This window comes from Stegodyphus dumicola, chromosome 2 (assembly GCF_044657685.1).
Source record: "Stegodyphus dumicola isolate Sdum_Otavi_A_Nest chromosome 2, ASM4465768v1".
NCBI lineage: Eukaryota > Metazoa > Arthropoda > Arachnida > Araneae > Eresidae > Stegodyphus > Stegodyphus dumicola.
In genome coordinates, this window is record NC_140769.1 from 106,876,728 (window position 1) to 106,898,960 (window position 22,233).

At 31.4% G+C, this 22,233-nt stretch overlaps 1 protein-coding gene across 2 annotated transcripts in view; it reads left to right on the plus strand.

Annotated features, from left to right (window-relative positions):
• Nucleotides 1–1,225: 1,225 nt before the first annotated feature.
• Nucleotides 1,226–22,233, plus strand: part of LOC146998541 (lysosomal dipeptide transporter MFSD1-like) — a 100,026-nt gene continuing 79,018 nt past the window's right edge. The window contains exons 1-2 of one of the 2 annotated variants that reach the window (XM_085811008.1): nt 1,227–1,733; nt 13,166–13,266. In XM_085811008.1, the coding sequence (XP_085667134.1) occupies nt 1,709–1,733; nt 13,166–13,266 (126 nt within the window). In that variant the 5' untranslated portion in view covers nt 1,227–1,708. Of the gene's footprint in view, nt 1,734–13,165; nt 13,267–22,233 lie in introns of both variants that reach the window. The other variant, XM_085811009.1, reaches the window with a different exon arrangement.

Here is a 22,233-nt window from a genome sequence, read left to right on the forward strand (position 1 = left end):
ACAATTTACTTTACTTTTGCTTTTAATTTACTTTCTACAGCATTCAGTACGTGAAACCGTCAATAATAATATAATAATGATAATAAAAATGGTATCACACAACTAAAAGTATATACTACTTCGTAAATTTCGATAAATTAATTACTGAAAATATTAAGCATATCAATGGTAGCGTTGGACCTAATAGTTTTAAGTTGCATTTCAACATTTGAAAGTAAGTTATCATATCATGCTTAGTAATATAACATTAACTATGTTGTACAACATTGAAGAAATAGGGAATGTCAGGCGTCATCATGTCAACATGAACAAGGGTAAGTTCAATTTTTCCTTTTGGCAGTTCCGAATTGTTTTCCCTGTCCACTTCCCTCGGATAGGGAAAACAATATTTGGCCGCCATCTTGGATTTCGAAATGCGCTTTTTGGCGCATTTCTGAAATCCAAGATGGCGGCCAAAAACTCGCCAAATTCAGCCAAGAGCCGGGTATCCGAAATGAGCCTTTATGTGTATGTGTTATTTTGAAAAACGCGTAAGGAGTATGGTATTGTGCAATTTTCCCACTTTTGCAATGAATATTTGTTATGATTAAGCAGTTTTGTTAGATAAAATTTCTAGCATAAGTGTAATTCGGCTAGTAGATTGTTGGAAGAGATGTTCAGTAGATAAAAAGAAAAGAAACATGTCTTTACTTCATGAAGACAAAATGGCGGCGGGAAAAAAAAATAGAGGGTTGCTGTAGGAGAGTTGGTCGCCAAATTTTCGCCAAAAAAACGTAAAGTTACCATAATGTAAAGATCAACCGAAAATTCAGTTAGAACATTCACATCTCTAACAGTAATTTGGATAGATTTAATCTTTATAATACAATATATTTTACAATGATAAGGCAAACTCCAATGTGAAAGATTATGCGAAGATTACGATAGTACCTAGAGTATTCAGCATATCGTATAATCCTATAACCAGATAATAATAATATTAAAATAAATTTTATCTGAATGAAGTTTTCTTATTACAGAAACAGTAAAATTATGCCATTACATAAACGAATGCACTTTCAGACAATATACTTCACACAGTTCACAAGTGCAAGCCACAAGTTCTGTATATGTTACTTCTCGCCCTTCAGCGCATGCTCAAGAATTACCATCTAGGCGAAACTAGTCGATTTGTCCATGACGTCAAAAATTCGAAAAGTGGGGTAGGGTTTGGATAAGGCAGCGTATTTCCAAACCTAAGGCCTAAGGCTCCTCTCCTAATATTAGGCCTTAGGTTTGGAAATACGCTGCGATGCATAAAGAACCTTGCTTCGCACCTATGCTTGATTTTTCGCCCATCTGTGCAGAAAGACTTAGCGGGTGCAAAACAAGACATCCGTTTACTTTGTGTATCTGTTTTGATTTCAAATCTGCTATTTTATCATCTGATCCTGATTAGTTTAGTCACATGTTTGATTACTACTGTGTGTAAGGGATGTTTTTCGTCAAGATATGTACTTATTTAACGTTTGCAGCTTTCTGATTACATTGAAATGATTTTGAGTGAAAATGCTTTCTGCGCTGTGATTACTGTACTACAAATTTTATTGTCTAGCAGTCTCATTTTTTTTAAATTTTCCATTGCAATAAATAATGGGAAAAAATAACATTGCTTTAAGTGCAATCAGAATTTAAGTATCATCATTTAATTCACAATTTAATATAAAAAATGTGCCTTGAGGATGTGGAAAAGCGTGAGTATCAGTAGTGTGTGGTGTGTTTGATAAAATTTTGACCATCGTATAATAACATTTAATACAATAGCAATAATATTTAATATTTTTTAAATAGATGGTTGGCTATGCAGTTATTTTTGAGTTTGTATTATATTTATATATATATCCAAACTTCGCTCTAGTGTAGAATTGGGTGCCCCTTCGATTGGCGACAATTTTTTAAAATTTTGCCGATAAAACCTCACTTCTGGTTACCACGATAGTTTTAGCTTCCCGATTTTATTTAAATGAAAACAGATTGATGTGTACATGGACATATTTAAGGCAGTGCGCAATGCCTAGTTTGTGCAATTCTAGGATGTTTTTTTAAGTAAAAACAGATCGATGTGTACATGAACACAGATCTTGTGCAATTCTTTGACTTCTTATTTTGGTTTTATGTAGCGGCCATCTTGAAATTGTGCCTTCGTGGCGTCAAAAAAGAATCGCCAATAAACAAGGGGCACCCAATTGTAAACTTTTACCCTAAACTTAATGTGGTAATGAAGAGTACATGATTGTGTGCTATTATTAAATTTTTATTTTTTACCATAATGGTCAGTCTTGTCTCAACTGTTCATTAATTTTCATGGCATGATTGAATACCTCAGACTTCAAACTTAAATTGGTCATACTCAACATTTGGATGCTTTAACGGAAAATTTCTTTATCTGAATTTTTGAGTCCCCAAATTATTCAAAAAAATATATAAAAATGTTTTAACTTTTTAGTAATATAAATATGCAGTTATTTTATTAAAGAGATTGTGATTTACTGCATATATAATTTTAATTTAATCATTATTTGGCTTGGAAAATTCACTTATGAGAAATACTGTTGTAGAATCCAATTTTAGAAAAAGAAAAATTATTGCCTAATTTACAAGTATAAATGTTAGCAGAATTTTTGTTAATAAAGTTTAGGAGTTGGCTTATGCAGTGGAACCTCAGAGCATGAACACCTCACATCATGAATAAATTATCTGAACAGAAAATGCTTCAAATAATGAATGGTGCCTTGAGTTACAAACACTCAGTCCAGAAACGTATAACTTTTAAAGATATTTTAAAGTATTTATCTATGTCATATAATTTATACTTGTGGACTTCTAGAAATATAATTTTTATATTTGTCGTTGCTCAATTCTCATTAACATAGTTTGGCAGCAAGTCAATACAGGACCACGAATTCGGCCTGGAGGAAATTATTATCAGACTGAATCGTAGGCAGAAACTTTGAGCACTTGTGACTTTTTTGTCATCTGTGATATTTTGTCTCTAGGCTAAACCATGGACTAGAAAGTTGAGAATCAAGACATGGAGAAGTAACCAGAGGACTATACAAATGAGCTAAAAAAAAAAAAAAAAAAATCCTAGCAGCATTCAAAAGCAAGCTAAGCAACTGTAAAAGAAATAGCTTAAGAAGAGTAAGAAGGAATAAGAGTTCATTCTCTGATCCATGAAATAAGTAATGGGGTAAAATACAAAATTTTCACATAAGGATATCACCCTAATAAAGTAGCAACAAGCTAAAGCATAAATGTTTTCAATGACAGGGCAATGTCTCAATTTAGGAACATTTTGAAACATAGGGTTGAAACATTATATTTTGTACAGGTAGAATAAAATTAAGGTTGATCTTTGGATTATGGTAACTTGGCGAAAATTTGGCGACCAACTCTGCTACAGCAACCCTCTATTTTTTTTTCCGCCGCCATTTTGTCTTCACGAAGTAGACATGTTTCTTTTCTTTTTATTTACTCAACACTTTTTCCAACAATCTACTAGCTGATACACTTATGCTAGAAATTTTATGTAACAAAACTGCTTAATCATGACAAATATTAACTGCAAAATTGGGAAAAGTGCACAATCGCAAACTCCTTGCGCGTTTTTCAGAATAGCACATACACATAAACCATTTTTAATTCAGAATTAAATATAAAAAATGTGCCTTGAGGATATGGAAAAGCGTGAGTATCAGTAATGTGTGGTGTGTTTGATAAAATTTTGACCATCGTATAATAACATTTAATACAATAGCAATAATATTTAATATTTTTAAATAGATGGTTGGCTATGCAGTTATTTTTGAGCTTGTATTATATTTATATATATATCCAAACTTTGCTCTAGTGTAGAATTGGGTGCCCCTTCGATTGGCGACAATTTTTTAAAATTTTGCCGATAAAACCTCACTTCTGGTTACCACGATAGTTTTAACTTTGTTTTAGCTTCCCGATTTTATTTAAATGAAAATAGATTGATGTGTACATGGACATATTTAAGGCAGTGCGCAATGCCTAGTTTGTGCAATTCTAGGATGTTTTTTTAAGTAAAAACAGATCGATGTGTACATGAACACAGATCTTGTGCAATTTTTTGACTTCTTATTTTGGTTTTGTGTAGCGGCCATCTTGAAATTGTGCCTTCCTGGCGCCGATCTTGGCGTCAAAAAAGAATCGCCAATAAACAAGGGGCACCCAATTGTAAACTTTTACCCCAAACTTAATGTGGTAATGAAGAGTACATGATTGTGTGCTATTATTAAATTTTTATTTTTTACCATAATGGTCGACTACATTATACACGTCGACTTATTTTTACTTAAAAAAACATCCCAGAATTGCACAAAAATGGCATTGCACACACTCTTAACTTTATCCATCTACACTGCTATTTTCTCATAAATTACAAAAATTTGCACGAAAATGCAGGAAAATTTTCTTAATCTTTAAACTCGGTAAAAAGCACATATGAAATTACCTGATCGCGAAAAAGTATATACCCTTTCCAAGGATGAACATTTCCACGTATAAAATAAATAAAATATCCACAAGCTTTTACCTCTAAATTATCTGTTATATCATAAATGTCACCAACGAATTTATACGCAAACATTAAAAATAGTTACAAATACTTATGTCAAATATTTAAATTATTTCCATACACGTTTACTTCAACTGAAACGTATCCCAAATTCCTACAAACATAAAATTCCCAAAATAACTATCATTTAATTAAAATATAACTAAACCATGTACACGCGACTTATTTTTACTTAAAAAAACATTCCAGAATTGCACAAAAATGGCATTGCGCACACTCTTCACTATATCCATGTACACTCCTTTTTCTCATAAATTAGAAAAATTTCGCGAAAATGCATGAAAATACTCAATGTATACTACTCAAACGTATTCCAAAATACTACAAACATATAACTCACAAAATCACAATCATTAAATTAAAATATAATGAAATTAAAAAAACACTACTTAAAATATAAATAAGCACATACATTAAATTAATAAAAATTAGATTACTATCCTAATTACTTTAAACTAAATCATTGCTAATAACAATTTTCTAATAATACCATATTAGTTTATTTACTCCTTACATTTAGAACAATGCATAAAAATAATATCCTCAAATGATTAAAAATACTAACTTACCTAATCTTCTTCAGAATCTTCATTACGTGGCACGCACACTTCCCTACAGAAAGAGTTCCAATTGGCTGCAGTACTACTGCTAATTTCTAAATCCGAAATCCAGTAGTCAACTGGCAGTCTATTCACCAAGTAATAAGAAATTAATAAAATTTCACCCATACTCAAACTACTTTCAGCAAACCACGTACCCTTCCTTACACTCCGTTTCATAAAATGTCCATTTTCACCAGATTTCTTGCACTGCCATTCAAACTTATCTGTAATATCCTTCCTTTCACACACTCTCAACTTATTATTATTATCAGATAAACGCATTAAAAATTTAAAATTCACTTTACATAGCGCCATGCAATCCGAAAATTAATCAACACTATTTCACACAACACACAATGAAGCTTAATACAAAATAATTTTTCCAAATTTACCCCCTTTTGCGATTAAAGAACTCTAATTCGTCCATTAATGTCACATGACATATCTCATGATCTCTCATTTCCCTCACACAAAATAATGCATAATCGGAACTGAGTACTTCTCACATTATTACCAAAGTCCTAAGTAGTAAACCTTTATCGCTTCCAAAATGTCACCAAACTACCTGTTACCATATTCCAAAGATCAGCCAAAATTAAATTAGGTTTTTATCTCCTTTATCTGTTTGATACTGTATTTATCATTCTTTTTTTATATTTAATGATTTCCATTGATTTTGTCATAAACTTGTGCACAAAGTTCTGCAAAATTTAAATAAACGATCATCTGTGGTCCAGGAACAAATTAATCCATTTTACATTAAATCATATGAGTAAAATTGTTTTGATTCACAAACATTTCAGTTGACAAATGGCTTTCAAGAATGAATTAAATTCGTAAACTGAGGTTTCATGTTGTTCAAAATGATTTTAAATAATTTGATTACAGAAATGTTATTATAGGTTAACCAACTGAAAAACTATTGTGATTGTTTTATTAAATCCTAATATACATTAATAAAATTTTTTAATATCAAATTTTTTTTAACACGAGTTTCCTATTTTTACGGTGGATAAGGGCTTCGCATTTAACTTTATAGCTTGTTAGACAATCAGTTATTTAAATACTTTGAAGAATGTGCAGTATTGTATTAACAAGGTGATTTTATAGTCAGCTTAAAGATGGATTTGCAGTTTTGGCTGAATTACTACATAAAAAATCATATGTCTTGGTGGTACTATTCCGTTTTGAGGACCAGCAGCGAAAATGTATGCGCAAAAGCGCCAAATCTACCAAAAGCACCCATTTAACAGCGCGCCAAATCTAGCTTACGTGCTTTCAAATTGCGTAAGTTTATATAGTTCTATATTTCTTACGACGCCATTGAAATACTAGTTTAAAACAATTTGGGAATTGCTCATGATGAAAAGTCTGGAAGAGAATTTTTTCAAAGAAAAGACATCCTTCATTATAGAAAATTATGTTTGAACAACCAACGAGATGAAATTGCTTTAGCGATAACTCGGTAGCGAAATAGCAATGCAGGAATCTATTCAGTTATGTTTAGCCTTTTTTTAAATAAATTATAATAATGATCTAAAATAGTTATTTACTCTTATGCTTAGCCTTTTCTATATAAATTATAATACAGTACAAAGTCTTTAATCCACACGTGCATAATCCGGAATGATCTATAATCTGGACCTCAAAGCTACAAACTTTCTGCAATGCGTTTACGCATGCGCATAATACGTTTACGCATGTGTATTTAATGTAGAACGGACGATATAAGCTACGTTAAAATTATCTAATTATCAATATCAGTTAATGCTGCAGATTGTGTTGTTTCTTAATCTTCTAATTGGATCCAGCTTATTATTTTTTGCAGACTGTTAGAGCAATTTTATAAAAAGTAAGCTTGAACTTTCAATTATGTCGAAAAGAGTTTCCGATTCTGGAGCTGCCAAAGAATCTACAAAGTAAAAGCATGTTTTGATGTCCATCAAACAAAAAGTGGAATTGCTGCAAAAAATGAATAAAGGCATGAAGAAAGTGACAGAGAGTGAAAAATATGGTAAGAAAGATTTTTTTAAGATAAAAAATTTTGATTGACAAGTTAATCTGTATTCTCGGCACAGCAATTACAGGACTTGAACAGCAGAACTTTGTAACTGAACAGAAAATGATGTCTGCTTTTAGAATTAAAGAGAAAATATTAGTACATAAAATGAAGCAACTAAACAACATACATTGAAAGAAATGTTTAATAAAGTAAACAAATAAATATGAAGCTTTTTTTTCTTTGTAAATTTTGATACCCTTTAGATCATAATTGCTCTTTATGTCATAAATTATGGTTTCATATTTTTAATTTTATAATTTCTTCATGCCATCTTACCAGATTTAAATTGATGATCTATATATAATCCAGAATCGACGAGTCCAGATTAAAGACTTTGTACTCTAATAAAAAAGTATTATATGAAATTAACCTTTCATATAAATTAAAATAATAATCTTTAGATAGTTATTTACTATTGTACTTCCTTTCTTGCGTTAGGGTTGCCGTAATTATTTATGACAGCACTGGCATCAATAATAGTTTGGCGATTTTTACGGTCCTCAAAAACGGAATAGTACCGTCTTGGCTTATACGCTATTGTCGTATATACTGAAATATATGGGTGTCATCATCTTATGTACCTTTAAATTTTAATGTCTTCATCTACTCATTTAAACTTTCTTTTTTAATATTTACTAATCTATGTTTTTAATTTTTTTTTTATTATTATTGTGTCCTTATTCTGCAGTACAAAATACAAAATTAAGTGTCTCCTTTCAATGGCTGAGTGATTAAGAGCACTAAATACTAGTAATTTAACTGATTTGGGTCCGTGCCTTGGAAATTGGCTGGCTGCATGGTTGGTTTTCCCCTTTGTAATGTGAATATGTACCAGTTTCTCTCAGAAAGCCAACCATGAAGGCATTCCTTCCTGTTATGCATGTAATCCTTGTTGCTTTGCTATATTCAAATAACCCAACCAAAATTTGGATGTCTATTATGTCCAGTAATTAAAATTATCTGCTATCTAGATCTCGCATATTTTTTTTCCCCCGTTTTTTAATATAGTGCGGTAGGGATGGAGAATACGATAGCCAAGGAAAACAAGACTGCCATGAAATTATTTTTCCTGCCAATTAACTAAGATTTGTTTTACTGAGAGACATACGCCATGTTACAATCGCATATTGTTTCATCAACAATACAGTCAAAAGTCTTTAATCCGGACTCATCAGCACTTCAGCGATTCTGGATTATCGGTTTTTCTGGATTATAGATCATCAGGTTAAATCTGATAAGATGGCATGCAGAAATTATAAAATTTAAAATATGAAACCGTAGTTTATGAAATAAAGAACAATTATGATCTAAACGGTATCAAAATTTACAAAAAAAAGCTTAATATTTATTTGCTTACTTTATTAAACATTTCTTTCAATGCGCGCATGCGTAAAGCATTCATTACGCACCAGAAAACTATTTTATGTGTATTCATGATATTTATAATGACGAGGAATTTGATTTAAATCATATCAAAGACGGAGTACATCGAGATGAAGTACTACATTTAGTAAGGAATTAAAATCCAAATAAAATAAAAACATCTGCCCTTGAAGATAAGGATAGTGCTGACAGATCAACTTCCAGTTCATTGTGCGCCGCAATGTCCCCCCACCCCCTCCCGCAGAGCAGCGTGAAATTGATAAACAGATTTCAGAATGGTTAGAGAAACAAAGGATATGCCTTTATCCATTTTTTGCAGCAATTCCACTTTTTGTTTGATGGACATCGAAACATGCATTCGCTTTGTAGATCCTTTGGCAGCTCCAGAATCGGAAATTCTTTTTGACATAATCGAAAGTTCAAGCTTACTTTTATAAAATTGCTCTAACAGTCTGCAAAAAATAATAAGCCAGATCCAATTAGAAGATTAAGGAACAACGCAATCTGCAACATTAACTGAATTAGATAATTAGATAATTTTAGCTTAGCTTATACCATTTGTTATACATTAAACGCACATGCGTAAACGTATTATGTGCATGCGTAAACGCATTGCAGAAAGTTTGTAGCTTTGAGGTCCGGATTATGGACGTCTGGATTTAAGACTTTTGACTATATTATGTATTGTATCACCTTTAAATGCTTGCTGTCTAGGAAATCAGTTTTCATTTTCAGCCTTTCAATAGTTTTGAGTGGTTTGACTAGATAGATCCTTTGCTTCTGATTCTTAGCTGGATGAATTATTTTCAAGTTTTTAAAAGCTGCACTCAGCATGTATATGCCTATCCTTTTTTTGCCTGAATTTTGATATTGTGTCTGGCTCCATCTGGTACTTTTCAGTATGTTCCACTCGGGATAATTTTATGTTGATTTTATTACAATCTGTGCAACTATTTTGTAGATAATTCAGGTACTTGGATGGACTTTGTTTTTTATTTTCCTATAGTTGTAAGTTAAATATTGTGGTGGACACACATGTGATATTTTCTTTTATATTTATTAATGGCAATTCTTGCATATGTATGCATTGATTTTAAGTCTAGTTGTGATAATGCCCATACAGCACAGGAATATATATTCCAGGAAAATTCCATCTTCAAATTGTGTATTACTGTATATGAAAGCGCACTTTTTTTTTTTTTCTTTTTTAACTAAGATTATGTCACTAAAATGCAGGTGTGGTCATTACACGGATCGTTCAAATGTCGCCCTTTTTCTCGTGAGTAATTTTGGGTGTAAGTTTTCTTTCAAACAGCCAGGTTAAGTTCTAATTGGAAGAAAATGGCATAAGTAATAAAAGTATCAAATTTAAAGTTTTCTAATAACTACCTAAAATTTACAAAGTCACTTTCTTCCATCCACATATACTATAATATAAATTATTCCGCTTACATTATCAAGACTCGGCACATATTAGTTCGCACAGGAGCACAGTATAGAGGCACAAATTAACCAACACTTGCAATTTTAATATTTACTTTTACGCAAAATAAATAAATGTTGCTTCTTTTAATATCTCACACGCGTTATTTTTTTAAAAAATCTGTTCTGACGCAGTGTAGAAAAATCCATTTTGTTTCATCATTTGCCGCAACCAGCTTTCACTCACCTTGAATTGTGATGTAGGAATGTCTTTTTCTCATGCTGCAGCAAGTGCTCTTATTTGACACATTTCCCGTGTTACTGCATACCTTTGAACACACATATCATGAACATATGCAACTACTTTTTTTCTGAAGTTCAGAAACTTGCATTTCAAACCACAAAACGCAGGTCTTGTTTTGTTCGTTGCCGCCAATTGCACACAAACTTTTCATACTCTTTGTGCTGCTCTTTTTCAATTTTCCTGCATAAATTATATGACTTTCAGTTTAAAACCACTGTATAGCTGCTGTATTCTCCCATTTCAAGCATACTGCCTGCTAACTACCACAAATTCCAAATGATACTATGAATGAAAAGAGAAAGCTTGAAATGTCCAAATGCTCCAAGGGTGAAGGAGAGGAAAGTAATTTCATTACAAAACAGTATTACCTGAAAGCTTTAATGTGGTGAAAACCTGTTTGGACTGCTTTCATTTATTATCCCTTCTGCTGAGTGGATTGTTGATGCTAATGTTATTACTGAGTAACAGCTGCACCAGTATACACGGAAAGTCTTTGCTTTCCATCCTGGCACCAACCAAAGATAAAACAAATGCATATTCTTTCTTTAAAGATGTTTACTGACTAAATGGGAAAAGGCAATGTTAAAAAAAATATATTTTAAGGTAAGAAATTCTTTAGTTTTTGGAGTGCGGACTTTGTGCGGGTCACTTTTTTTTTTACATAAATTTTATCTGTAAAGTTGGGATACAGACATTACATAAGTGTGGGTATTACATGATTACATAAGTGTGGGTATTACATGATTACATAAGTGTGGGTATTACATGGTATTACATGATATAGTGTTACGATACAATATATATGGAATATCCCAGTGTCTGCCTGTTTTCATGTGCCAAAAATATCTGAGGGCTATTCTTTACATGTTCTAGGAATGTTTCAGAAATTTAGATTATGTAGAAATCAAATCTGTTACCTTGTCCAATAGCTAATGATTTTCTTTGGCCTTTTCTACAAGAAACCGTCACAACCCATTCTTTTTCAAGGCTTGGTATGCATTTTAAGAATATATCATGTATGTTTTGTAATATAGAAGAACATTTGGTTAAATTTCACAAATATAGGAAGAAATAATCAAAGATTTAAAAAAGAAAGAAAAAAAAAAATTGTATTACATTTAGGTTGTTTCCTAATCTGCCATCCATGGTTTCTAAGTAATTTTAATGTACTTTGAAAATAAAGGATAAATGTTCTTAGTATTGTTTCCATATTTCCTGTATCTCATAAATTTGATGAAGTAGAAGTCATATTCAAAACTGACATTTAAGGCTTTATGCTCCAACAATTTTCTCTTATTCTTATAAACTACTCTTTGAAAAATTGAACCATTCTGAAGAAATTAATCCATCATCCCCATTCCTTTCGAGAGCATTTTTCATAACTGTATTTTACAAATGACTGAAAAGAATTGCAAACTTAGTTAATCACTCTTGTTGAATTTCGAAATGCTAGTGAAACTGAATGTTGCTATGAAATGAAAGTATATATTACTGTTAAGAAGCAAAATTTTAAAGGATTTTAATTTCTGCACTAAGGCAATTTATCAGATGGCTGCAGAATTTAAGATAACTCAAAAATAGTCCTTTACATGTTTCATCCAGTGCAAAAGAAGCAGATGAGTTTTTATTTTGCACAGATATATACTTGCTTTACAAATATAAAAATGCTTTAACTGAAGAAAAATTTCAATTTTTACTCTAAACCTTCAATTTATACTGAGATTTTAAGCATAAAACTCAATTTTTAAAGAACTAAGTTTTTAAACAAATAAACATTCTGAGAATTTGAAGCAAGAAAAAATTTCTAATCTACCTGAAAAGTTGCCATAATTGCACCACTAAAACCTCTCGATATAAATAAAACCTAGCCAGTCCATTTTATTGACATTTTGAAATTCTAGCTCATGGGGTGCCCTGTTCTGAAATTATACCAACTTGTTTCAGGCATTCTTTCCTGTAGATTAGAAGAATATGGATTTGAATATTATTGGAATATTTTTGAGGAATAATCTAGGATTACTCTTCAAAAATCATAAAATGTACCCTGAGATATTCCTAGAGTATTTCAAATCACTTGCTAGATATGTTGAGGATATGTATGGAATATTGCTCAGTATTCTATACAGTTTAATTAGGTGAATTATTTCATTACCTTTATTAATGCAAAAAATATTGAAATGTTATAATAAAAAATGTTTTTTTTTTTAAATTCATTTCAGGTATCAAAAATTATTTTTTCACTAATGTACTTGCTCACATAATAAGACTGGTGTCCTGATTTGTCAAACATAACACAGATGTCCGAATTTGTGAATAAAAAGAGTGGTAATCCTATACCAACCTCATTAATATGAATCCAGTTTCTCACAAGGCTTGTAAAAGTTTTATCTCGTTATTTTGATGTTTTTCTTGAGAGATAGCACTGCAATCAATAATTTTTTCTCCTGACATGTTTTTGTTCTTCTGTGCAAAATATTTTTGCTTCTTAATGAAGAGCAACCCAGTGCTGGCCTAGCTTTTTTAATAAAATTTAAATCAATGTAATTGTTTTTAATTTTAAAATTTCTGTTTTAATATGTAATTTCAGAATTTTTATTGAGTTTGTGCAGGGCAACTGCTCATTGGTAAACATTGTCAGTCTTATTTGAAACTTTGTAACATATAAGTAGTATTAGGTAACTTTTTGAAATGAAAATATATTATTTGTAATTTGTAATTTTTTTTTTTTTTTTTTACTTTAATTATCACAGCTACTTATAGGTTTCTTGTTCTCTTCTTCAACTGCTTACTAACATTTGGCTCTTACTATTGTTTTGATATGCCAAGTGTTCTTCAGGATGTTATGCAAAAGGTACGAATAATTTTTTTTTTGTCTTCTCAAGAATGAATAACGTGTAACTTTTTGATATGGGGTTTTCCTTGAAATGAATAATCTGTAACTGTTTGATAAGGGGATTTCCTTGAAATACAGTCAAAAGTCGTTAATCCGGACTCGTCGGGACTTCGGCAATTCCGGATTATCGATTTTTCCGGATTATAGATCATCAGTTTAAATCTGGTAACATGGCATGCAGAAATTATAAAATTAAAAATATGAAACCGTAATTTATGAAATAAAGAACAATTATGATCTAAAGAGTATTAAAATTTACAAAAAAAAAAAAAAAAAAAAAAAAAAAAAAAAAAAAAGCTTAATATTTATTTGTTTACTTTTAAACATTTCTTTCAATGCAAGTTGTTTAAGTTGCTTCGTTTTATGTGATAATACTTTCTCTTTAATTCTATAAACAGACATAATTTCTTCTTCAGTTACAAAGTTCCGCTGTTAAAGTTCTGTAATTGCTGTGTTGAGAATACCGACTAATTTGTCAATTGAAATTTTATCGTTTTCAATAACTTCTGTATCACTTTCTTCTTTATCGGAAGCGAATTATAATGACGAAGAATTTGATTTAAATCATATCAAAGGCGGAGTACATCGAGATGAAATATTACATTTAGTAAGGAATTATAAGGGAAATAAAATAAAAACATCTGCCCTGAAGATAAGGATAGTGCTGACAGATTAACTTCCAATTTATTGCGCGTTTCGGCGCCCCCCCCCCCGGTCCTCAGAGCAGCGTGAAATTGGTAAACAGATTTCGGAATGGTTTGAGAAACGAAGTATATGCCTTTATCCATTTTTTGCAGCAATTCCACTTTTTGTTTAATGGACTTCTAAACATACTTTCGCTTTGTAGATCCGGTACTTACGTATTATCGCAACCAGGTTGGCGCGATTTGTAAGTTTGAGTAAAAAAGTATGAATAGAAAGAAAATATACATTTATTAATTACAGATAATTTTTAATACAGTTTTTTATATTATTTTGTTTTAAAATATAAAATAGGAATTAAACCCTTCCGGTTTCGAATTTGAATAAGTTGCAGAATTATTTTTTCGGCAGAAATCTTTTGGCTATTGCTTTCAGCACTGATTGAAAACTGTCTTCACCATTAACAGCTTGAGCTTGGCGTCATATAAATTCGATAGGTATGAGTCAAGATGATGACGGGCTGTTCCTCTCTGTTTTTTGTTGCGCCATTTGGCTGAGCCCCACATGCGCTCTACATGTTGTGTGTGAACGCCCGTGTTGGGATCCACAAAGTTATATTTGTGATTAACAGTTCCATGCAGAAATCCAGCATTTTCGAACTCGCTTGTATTGTATCCTTACCAGCAATCCGAATAAATGATGCTTCCTTCCTTGATATTTTCGCAAATTTTTTCCATGAGGGTAACGGTGCTTCTGTTAGGTACAGTAACCAAAAAGTCTCTTTCTTTTCTCGGCAAATTCCGCCGAAAACCCATTGCTGTGGTAGTACATGCCCAGTGTTATTTTTTCTTTTTACAAAACTACTTATAACACGTAAGGTTGCCGTAAGTAGGGTCGCCAAATTTGGCGATTTATGCGAATTTTGGCCTGGTTGCATTAATACGTAAGTCCTTTACATATTAGTAAATATATATCGGAAATTCTATTTAACACAATCAAAAGTTCAAGCTTACTTTTATAAAATTACTCTAACAGTCTGCAAAAAATAATAAGCTGGATCCAATTCGAAGATTCAGGAACACAATCTGCAACATTAACTGAATTAGATAATTTTAGCTTAGCCTATACCGTCCGTTATACATTAAATGCGCAAGCGTAAACATATTACGCACATGCATATTCACAGCAGTAAAAGTCTTACGCTGCGACCTATGCGCAGAAAGTTTGTAGCTTTGAGGTTCGGATTATAGATCATTCCAGATTATGGGTGTCCGAATTAACAACTTTTGACTGTATAAGAAATAAATATTAAAATGCACTGTTTTAGATTTGGTCCTTTCTGATTATCTGCATCCCCATGGAAAAAAATCACAAAAAGTATTCATGAGGCAAAGCAGTATGTTGCCAAAATAGTTATGCGGCAGCCAACAGTGTTGCCAAAAAGTATTTATGTGGCAACATAGGTATGTGCATAGCACATATCTTTTAGGTGGTGCACAATATTGAAGTTGTACAATGTCAAATTTTTTCAGTATTCTGAATTTTTTTTTAAAATGAAATCAAATTGCTATATACATCTTGCATTAAAAAAAAGGGGGCAGCTCTATCTCTCCCATTCTAATAGGCCAATTGACAAGATTTAACTTGTGTTTTTCATATCTCAAAAGTGTGACTTATGTATTAGATTTATAAATTATATTGTTCTAACATAGGTATTTGAACACAAAATTGGACTTTTCTGATATGACATAACAATTTTTTTCATGCTTTGGTTCTAGACCTTAAATTATGCCTGGATATTAAAGTAAGTAAAATGTGATGAGACACTGAGAAATTTTTAAAATTTGTTTTGATGCAATTTAAAACTCTTTTTCAGTTTGCACCAAGAATGATTCACTTGGCAAAATTCTTAATTTATGGTAAATTTTCCTTTCCATTTCACTGTGCACAAACAGAATAAAAGGTGCATCGCTTATTCTTTCAAATTATTTTAACAAAAGGTATAAACCATATTTGGCATTATTATCGCTTATAACGAATATGCCAAATTTCAAAATGTGCCAATATATAAATTTACATATATTTTCAGAAATTTTGAATAAATAGTTCTAATTTTTTGCAGGTACGCCTAGAAATAAATCTTCTTTAAGATGATGGCAAAAATTTTATGACTTATAATTCAAATATGTTTTTTGAAAAATTTGTAAAAATTACTAAAGAATACAAATTTTAAAAACAAATCAGAAAATAGTTGTAAATTTGTAAAAATTACTAAAAAATACAAATTTTAAAAACAAATCAGAAAATAGCTGTGAATTTTATTTGGATTGAACCAAAATTTCGAATTGTGAGAGAAGGAATCCACTAAGTTTAATAAAAAGAGATATAGTAATATATTTAGACCGTATTCTTTAAGTAAGTTTTAATCACGTTGAGGAGCTGAAATTTTTAGAGCTAATTTGTTAAAAGTAGTAGTGTTCTATTAGTATTGTTTCATGCTTTTAAAATTTTATTGATTATTGCTTTTGTGCTCAGTGCGCCACTATTTTGAAAATAACTATTGCCTTTCGTACATAAGCTTTGCAAAAAAGTAGTCACCAAGTAGTCAGCGAATTCACATCTCTTCAGTGGGGGTGCAGATAATCAGAAAGTGCCCCAGAATTGAAGTAATAGTACTTAACATTTAGAAGCGTTTTTCATTTAAGATGTAGTAGTTGTGTGTTTACATTACAGTAGACACAATGACTACATTTATTGTGTCTTAATGTAGTAGTATTACTTTTTTATTCCTTTTTATTTCTAATGAAGCAGCTTCCGTAACTGTAAATAATTGAATGTCTGAAAATTATGTAAAATAAAAGTTAGAATTATGTTAGCATTTCCCATATAAAATTGTATATAATATATATGTGTGAAACACAGGTTTCTAAACTGGTAAACATTATGGCATTTAAAATATATGTTACAATCAATGAAATATATACATATAGCAAATTTAATATCTTTGATTATAACTATATTATTGATGAAATGAGTGGAGGTTTCAGCCTCTTAACTTGCAGAGATTTTGAAACTTTTATAAATAACCACTTGAATGAAATCATTGATTAAACACATTACTACCTTATAAGTGAACAACAGCTACCTGTATGTAGTAATGATGGAGATTAATATAGACATTCTGCACTGTTTTGACTGAAGGGCTGCATTGATACAGCTTGTATGGAAACAGTGCTCCAAGAATACTGGTGAATGGACGGCACACTGTAAGGTACTAAAACCATCATTGTTCTGGTATACCACTGGTGATTGCATGTTGTTAGGCAGTATGTTTCCTCTAATATGTATCAGCACTATTGAATGTGGATCTATAGGCTTTGCCTGGAAAGTAGTAGGACTGATTTTTTTTTTTTTTTTTAAATTTATGTACAGTTTTGACACATCGACTTAATAGTTTTCAAATATGCCCCTTCTGCATCAACACACCTTAAAAGAGGTTTACCTTAAACTAGATTTATTCTCCTTGATGGTTTGCAGATGACTGGCGAATGGTGCACTGGTAGCTAAGATTCTTCACAATCCAAACACAATAACATACCCCTCCTTCACCACATTTTGGTGGGAAAACATCAGTCCTACTACTTCCCAGACAAACCCAGATGAATATGTCTTCGTGTGCCAGGTTGATGTGAAAATACAATTGGGTTGGCATCAACATCAGAGTGAAGACTGTCAAATGTCAATGATATTGTGGTGGCTCTGTGAAGGTGCACAATATTGTACAGGGTTTGTAGCGGTCCTTATAACTTTTTCTTTAAAGCCCTTATTTTTTTGTTTTTAGTGCTTATTTTTTGCTTTTAGTTTTTTTTTAGTCCAAAGGGATTTGAATCCCGAAGGACTATTAGTTTCGTTTTGGCATTTTGCGTCGGACGGATAAATGTCGGTTCACTTTTCAAACTGTTGCCATAAAATGTTAGAGTCCTGCATTATATTTGAAGAAATTAAATAATGAAAATCTGCATAAATGTATGTATATTTCTCACATTGTCATAAAATAACAGTACATAGAGTCATCGAATTTTGAATAACGTAATCCTCCAACGAATATGAGCATGTGGAAGACCAAATTTGAAATTTGTTTTATGATCGATTTCCTATTTTTTAAAACTTTGACGAATTTTTGATTAACAAACTCAAGGATTTAAAAGCGAGCAATGGCAACGTTGTGCAGAAAAAACATTTTTATCTCCAGCGCGTGAGTCTCTGTATCGGAAATTCTAAAGATATGCTCGTTTTAAAACTATTTTGCGATATTGCTGTTGCACTGGATCTTATGGTTTAAGTGCGAGGAACATGATATTTAATAAAGAAAGGTAACACACAAAATGTTAAAAAACGCCCCTTTGGATGTAAATCTGAAACATTTCAGTTTTTTTTTCTAAGGAACGGGCTTTTTACTCCCGTACCAAAGCCGAAACTAAATAAACAACTTTTCTTCCTAATATGGAATGTCAGATGGCGAGTCATACTTCCGGAAATAGCTTTTCCCCTTTCTCTGCATTAACATAACCTTTGGTGTGTACAAAGAGTACAGACAGGTGCCCGTCGTTCTATTGGTCAAAGAATTGCGAAAGCAGTAGAAAATTCCGCTACATTTGGCATTTTTTTCCTCCCACCCAAATACTACATGCGTTTGAATTTCTATCAAGATCTTAATAATTTGCATTCTCGTTTTGCTTGGTCAGTTCATATTCATGTTTATTATGATCGTTATGCTTATATTATGAGCATATGTATGAATATTTATAATAACATAGTTGCAGTAACTACTGAAGTATAGTAAACTTCCAAAAATGGTTGTGTTTTAACACAGATTAGCTTTCTAAGGAATAATATTCGGAATGGCTTAAATAAAGGGAAAGTAATCAAATAGTCAAAATAATTTCATTTTTTTGGCAAATACATTATACAGTACGAAGGTTGGGAGGTTCTCCCCTTTCTCCGCAAAATCTTGAATATTGAAACTTACAGTTCGCTGCAAAACAAGCAACGGACCCTTCCCCCCACACTTTCCAATCTGGATTGAATAGTTAAAAAATAGGATTGAATAGTTAAAAGTTCTGCGGTCTACCAATCCAAGCGAAGAATGATTCTATTCCAGAAATTTAACGCCGTCTGTTGAAAATTAGAATGAAAAACACCAGTTATTTAGTTTTTTATTCTCCCAATACCAGCAGTTGTTGATTCCGATTGCTTAATATCACGTAGGGAAGAATTACCATGCACATATTGCGCAGTAACCTTTGCGATATTTTGCAGAGATAATTAATTTTGATGTTCAGTTCGAGATTTGTTTATGAACACTTAAAAGAGTTTTACTGTGCTTGCTAAGCAGAATATTTTTTAGTTCCGTTGGTTTATTTTTATATGATGCACATATTGAAATGTCAAAAGCATTTATTTAGCGGAAAAATCTAAAGAGCGGCTACAGTCTACCCTCCCATCGACTCCTTCAAGTTACGCTTGACTGTCCGAATATTCGCCAATTTCCACGTATGCGGGTTAGTTAAGCTTTTACTGTTAAAGATGACTACATGAAGCAAATTTCTGTCTGCTGATTTCAGAAATGCTCCTCTTTTTTACTTAAATTACTTTGCTTACAATATCTGTTAAGAGAAAACTGATATACAATGAAAATGTAGAAAATGTTCAGAATTTAGATTTAAATTATTTAAATATCAATATTAGTGGAAAAATAAATTGTATGTATTATTAGGTTCCAAGCGAATACAATAAATATGCCTTATTATTATTTATTTTCTCTATTTTGAACTGAAATTTCATCATTAAATTTGGAATATAGTTTAGTTCTTCATAGTTTTTTTTCCTCTCATTGTAAACTAGTTCTGTAAATTGAACTATTATTTAAAATTAAAAAAAAAAAAAAAAAAAAAAAAAAAGTAATTATTTTCCATGTTTGAGGTAATGCTTCTTATCTCTTAATTAGTACTTCATTTCTCATATTTTAAATTACAAGTCTAATTTTTAAGGTTATGCAGTTGTGTATGATGTAATTAGACAGGTGCTTATTTTTTTTCTTAAAATGTGCTTGAAAAGTGCTTATAGGTGCTTATTCTTTTAACTAAAATGTGGCTATGAACCCTGATTGTATCATGGTACATATTAAACCCTCATAATATATGTCAGAATGTACTGATATAGCACAGTTTTATCAGTGATAAAAAATAATGCAAAAAAAAGGTTGAAGAAAAAGAATTACCCGAAGAAAACAAAAGTAATTTCAAATAACAGAATTTTAACAAAAATATCTAAAAAAAGTGCATCTTGATTATCTGCATATCAACTAGAAAATTGTGTCAAAGAAATTAACTAGGCAACGTAAGTTGTTTAAATAATTATGTGACAAACCACAATGTCGTCCAAAAGTATTTAAATAACCATCTAGGTATGTGCGTAACACATATCTGTTTTAAGAATGCACAAATTTACACTTTTGAAATTCAACCGTCATTTTTCTGATTAATGTTTCTTTTGCTTTGAATATATTTGTTTTTCTCATAATGTATCATATTGGGATTGTGGAATTTGCCTAGCTGATGGGGAAAAAAAAAAAAAAAAAAAGCATTGTATTTCTGTACAAATGTGATGTTTTGCCCAGTAACAGAAAAGCAAAAATTCACATGCTATGAAGTTATACTTCTTAAGTAACTAAATTTTATGGAAATGTGATGTGAAAAATTGCTAGGAAGATGTTAGAATGCAGGTCGAAAGCTGGTTTTAAGATATTCATATCTTGTTTATGTCAGCTGTTTGTTTTATTTATTTATCTTTGGCAGTGCACTGTGCTGAAATTGTGCTTGATGTCGAATTTGTGCGATTTTCTGATATTTTTTTAAAGCAAAAACGCATCATTATGTACATAGGGACCAGCATAAAAAATTACAGGTTTCTTGGGAAAAAAAAATAAGATTGAATTTATTACCTAGTCTTGCTTTTTTAATTTTATTGATTGATTGTTCTTTTATAAAATTCTTAGTGTGCTGCTGTTTTAAAAATAGCTCTTGCCTTCAGCTTACATTACCTTGGTGAAAAATTAGTTGCCATTGAGTTTGTAAGTGTTCTTTTAAGTGGGGAATGAATTTATGACTTGTGGGCTGGGGTGCAGATAATTAGAGAGAACCCCCTTAAAAAACACATTATTTTCAAAAATGTAAAGTCCTACTTAAAAAAAGTTTTGCAGTATACTACTGTCAGGATTATAATTTTTGAAGCAGCAAACCAGTTGCTGATGTGACTTTTTTTTTTTAACAACTTTTCACATTTCATTTCTTATATGGCTTCTGTAGTTGCAGGTAACTACATGTAATGCCTGTTATTGCAAATTCGTGTGGAAGGTAAAATATGCTTTTCTTTGTAGAATGTGATAGTTTCTTGATGATAAATTAAAAATTGTCATTAATTTGAAAAATTATCGAAAAAAATTCTTTCATAAATGGGGGAAAAATATTAAAAATAGCATAGCAATTTATTTAGCATTGAGCAGAGAAACTGTGGTTTATTAAGTTTAGAAGAAGCAAATCAGCCTTTAAAAAAAAATGTGGTCTGTTGACTAGAAAAGTTTATTGATGATAGATGAATATTTGATGCCTAAAATGCAGTTATTGACTAGAAAAGTTTATCCAATACAGTGTGCCAACTTTATTTTTGCGAGCTCGCCAAAAAATAAAGCTCCTATAGTACTGGCTATTTGGCAAGTTATGCCGAGAAACTGGTGAATTCTTTTTCGCTCAGTTTCCAAATTTTAGGTAACCGCACTCATGTACAGAAAGGATCAATAATTTAGAGGCCTTTGTTAATGATTCTGGTTGCAGCCTCGAAGGTAACTCCAATAGACAAAGAGATAAGAGAAGCCTTTTCATCGGGGTCAGGAGATGGACTCCTTTGTTATACAAGTGAAGGAATTTTCGCCTTTGGGAGTTCAGCGCATGTAACAACACAATGAGATATAAAAGGTGGTTTCCCGAGAAGAGACAGCACCTTATTCCTGCTAGAGCAATGGATATGTTGGCCCGCTAGAACTATAATTCCTCCTGTATAACGCAATAGAGCATTTTTCCTGTTAACAAAATTCTGAAATTACGGGACTAAATATATTCAAGTCCCATACTATCAAGAACCACAACTATTAATGTTTTTATATTATTAAAATTCATGTTATTGTTAGAACTTGAGTTTGAAGTTCATTTCAACCCTGTATCATAA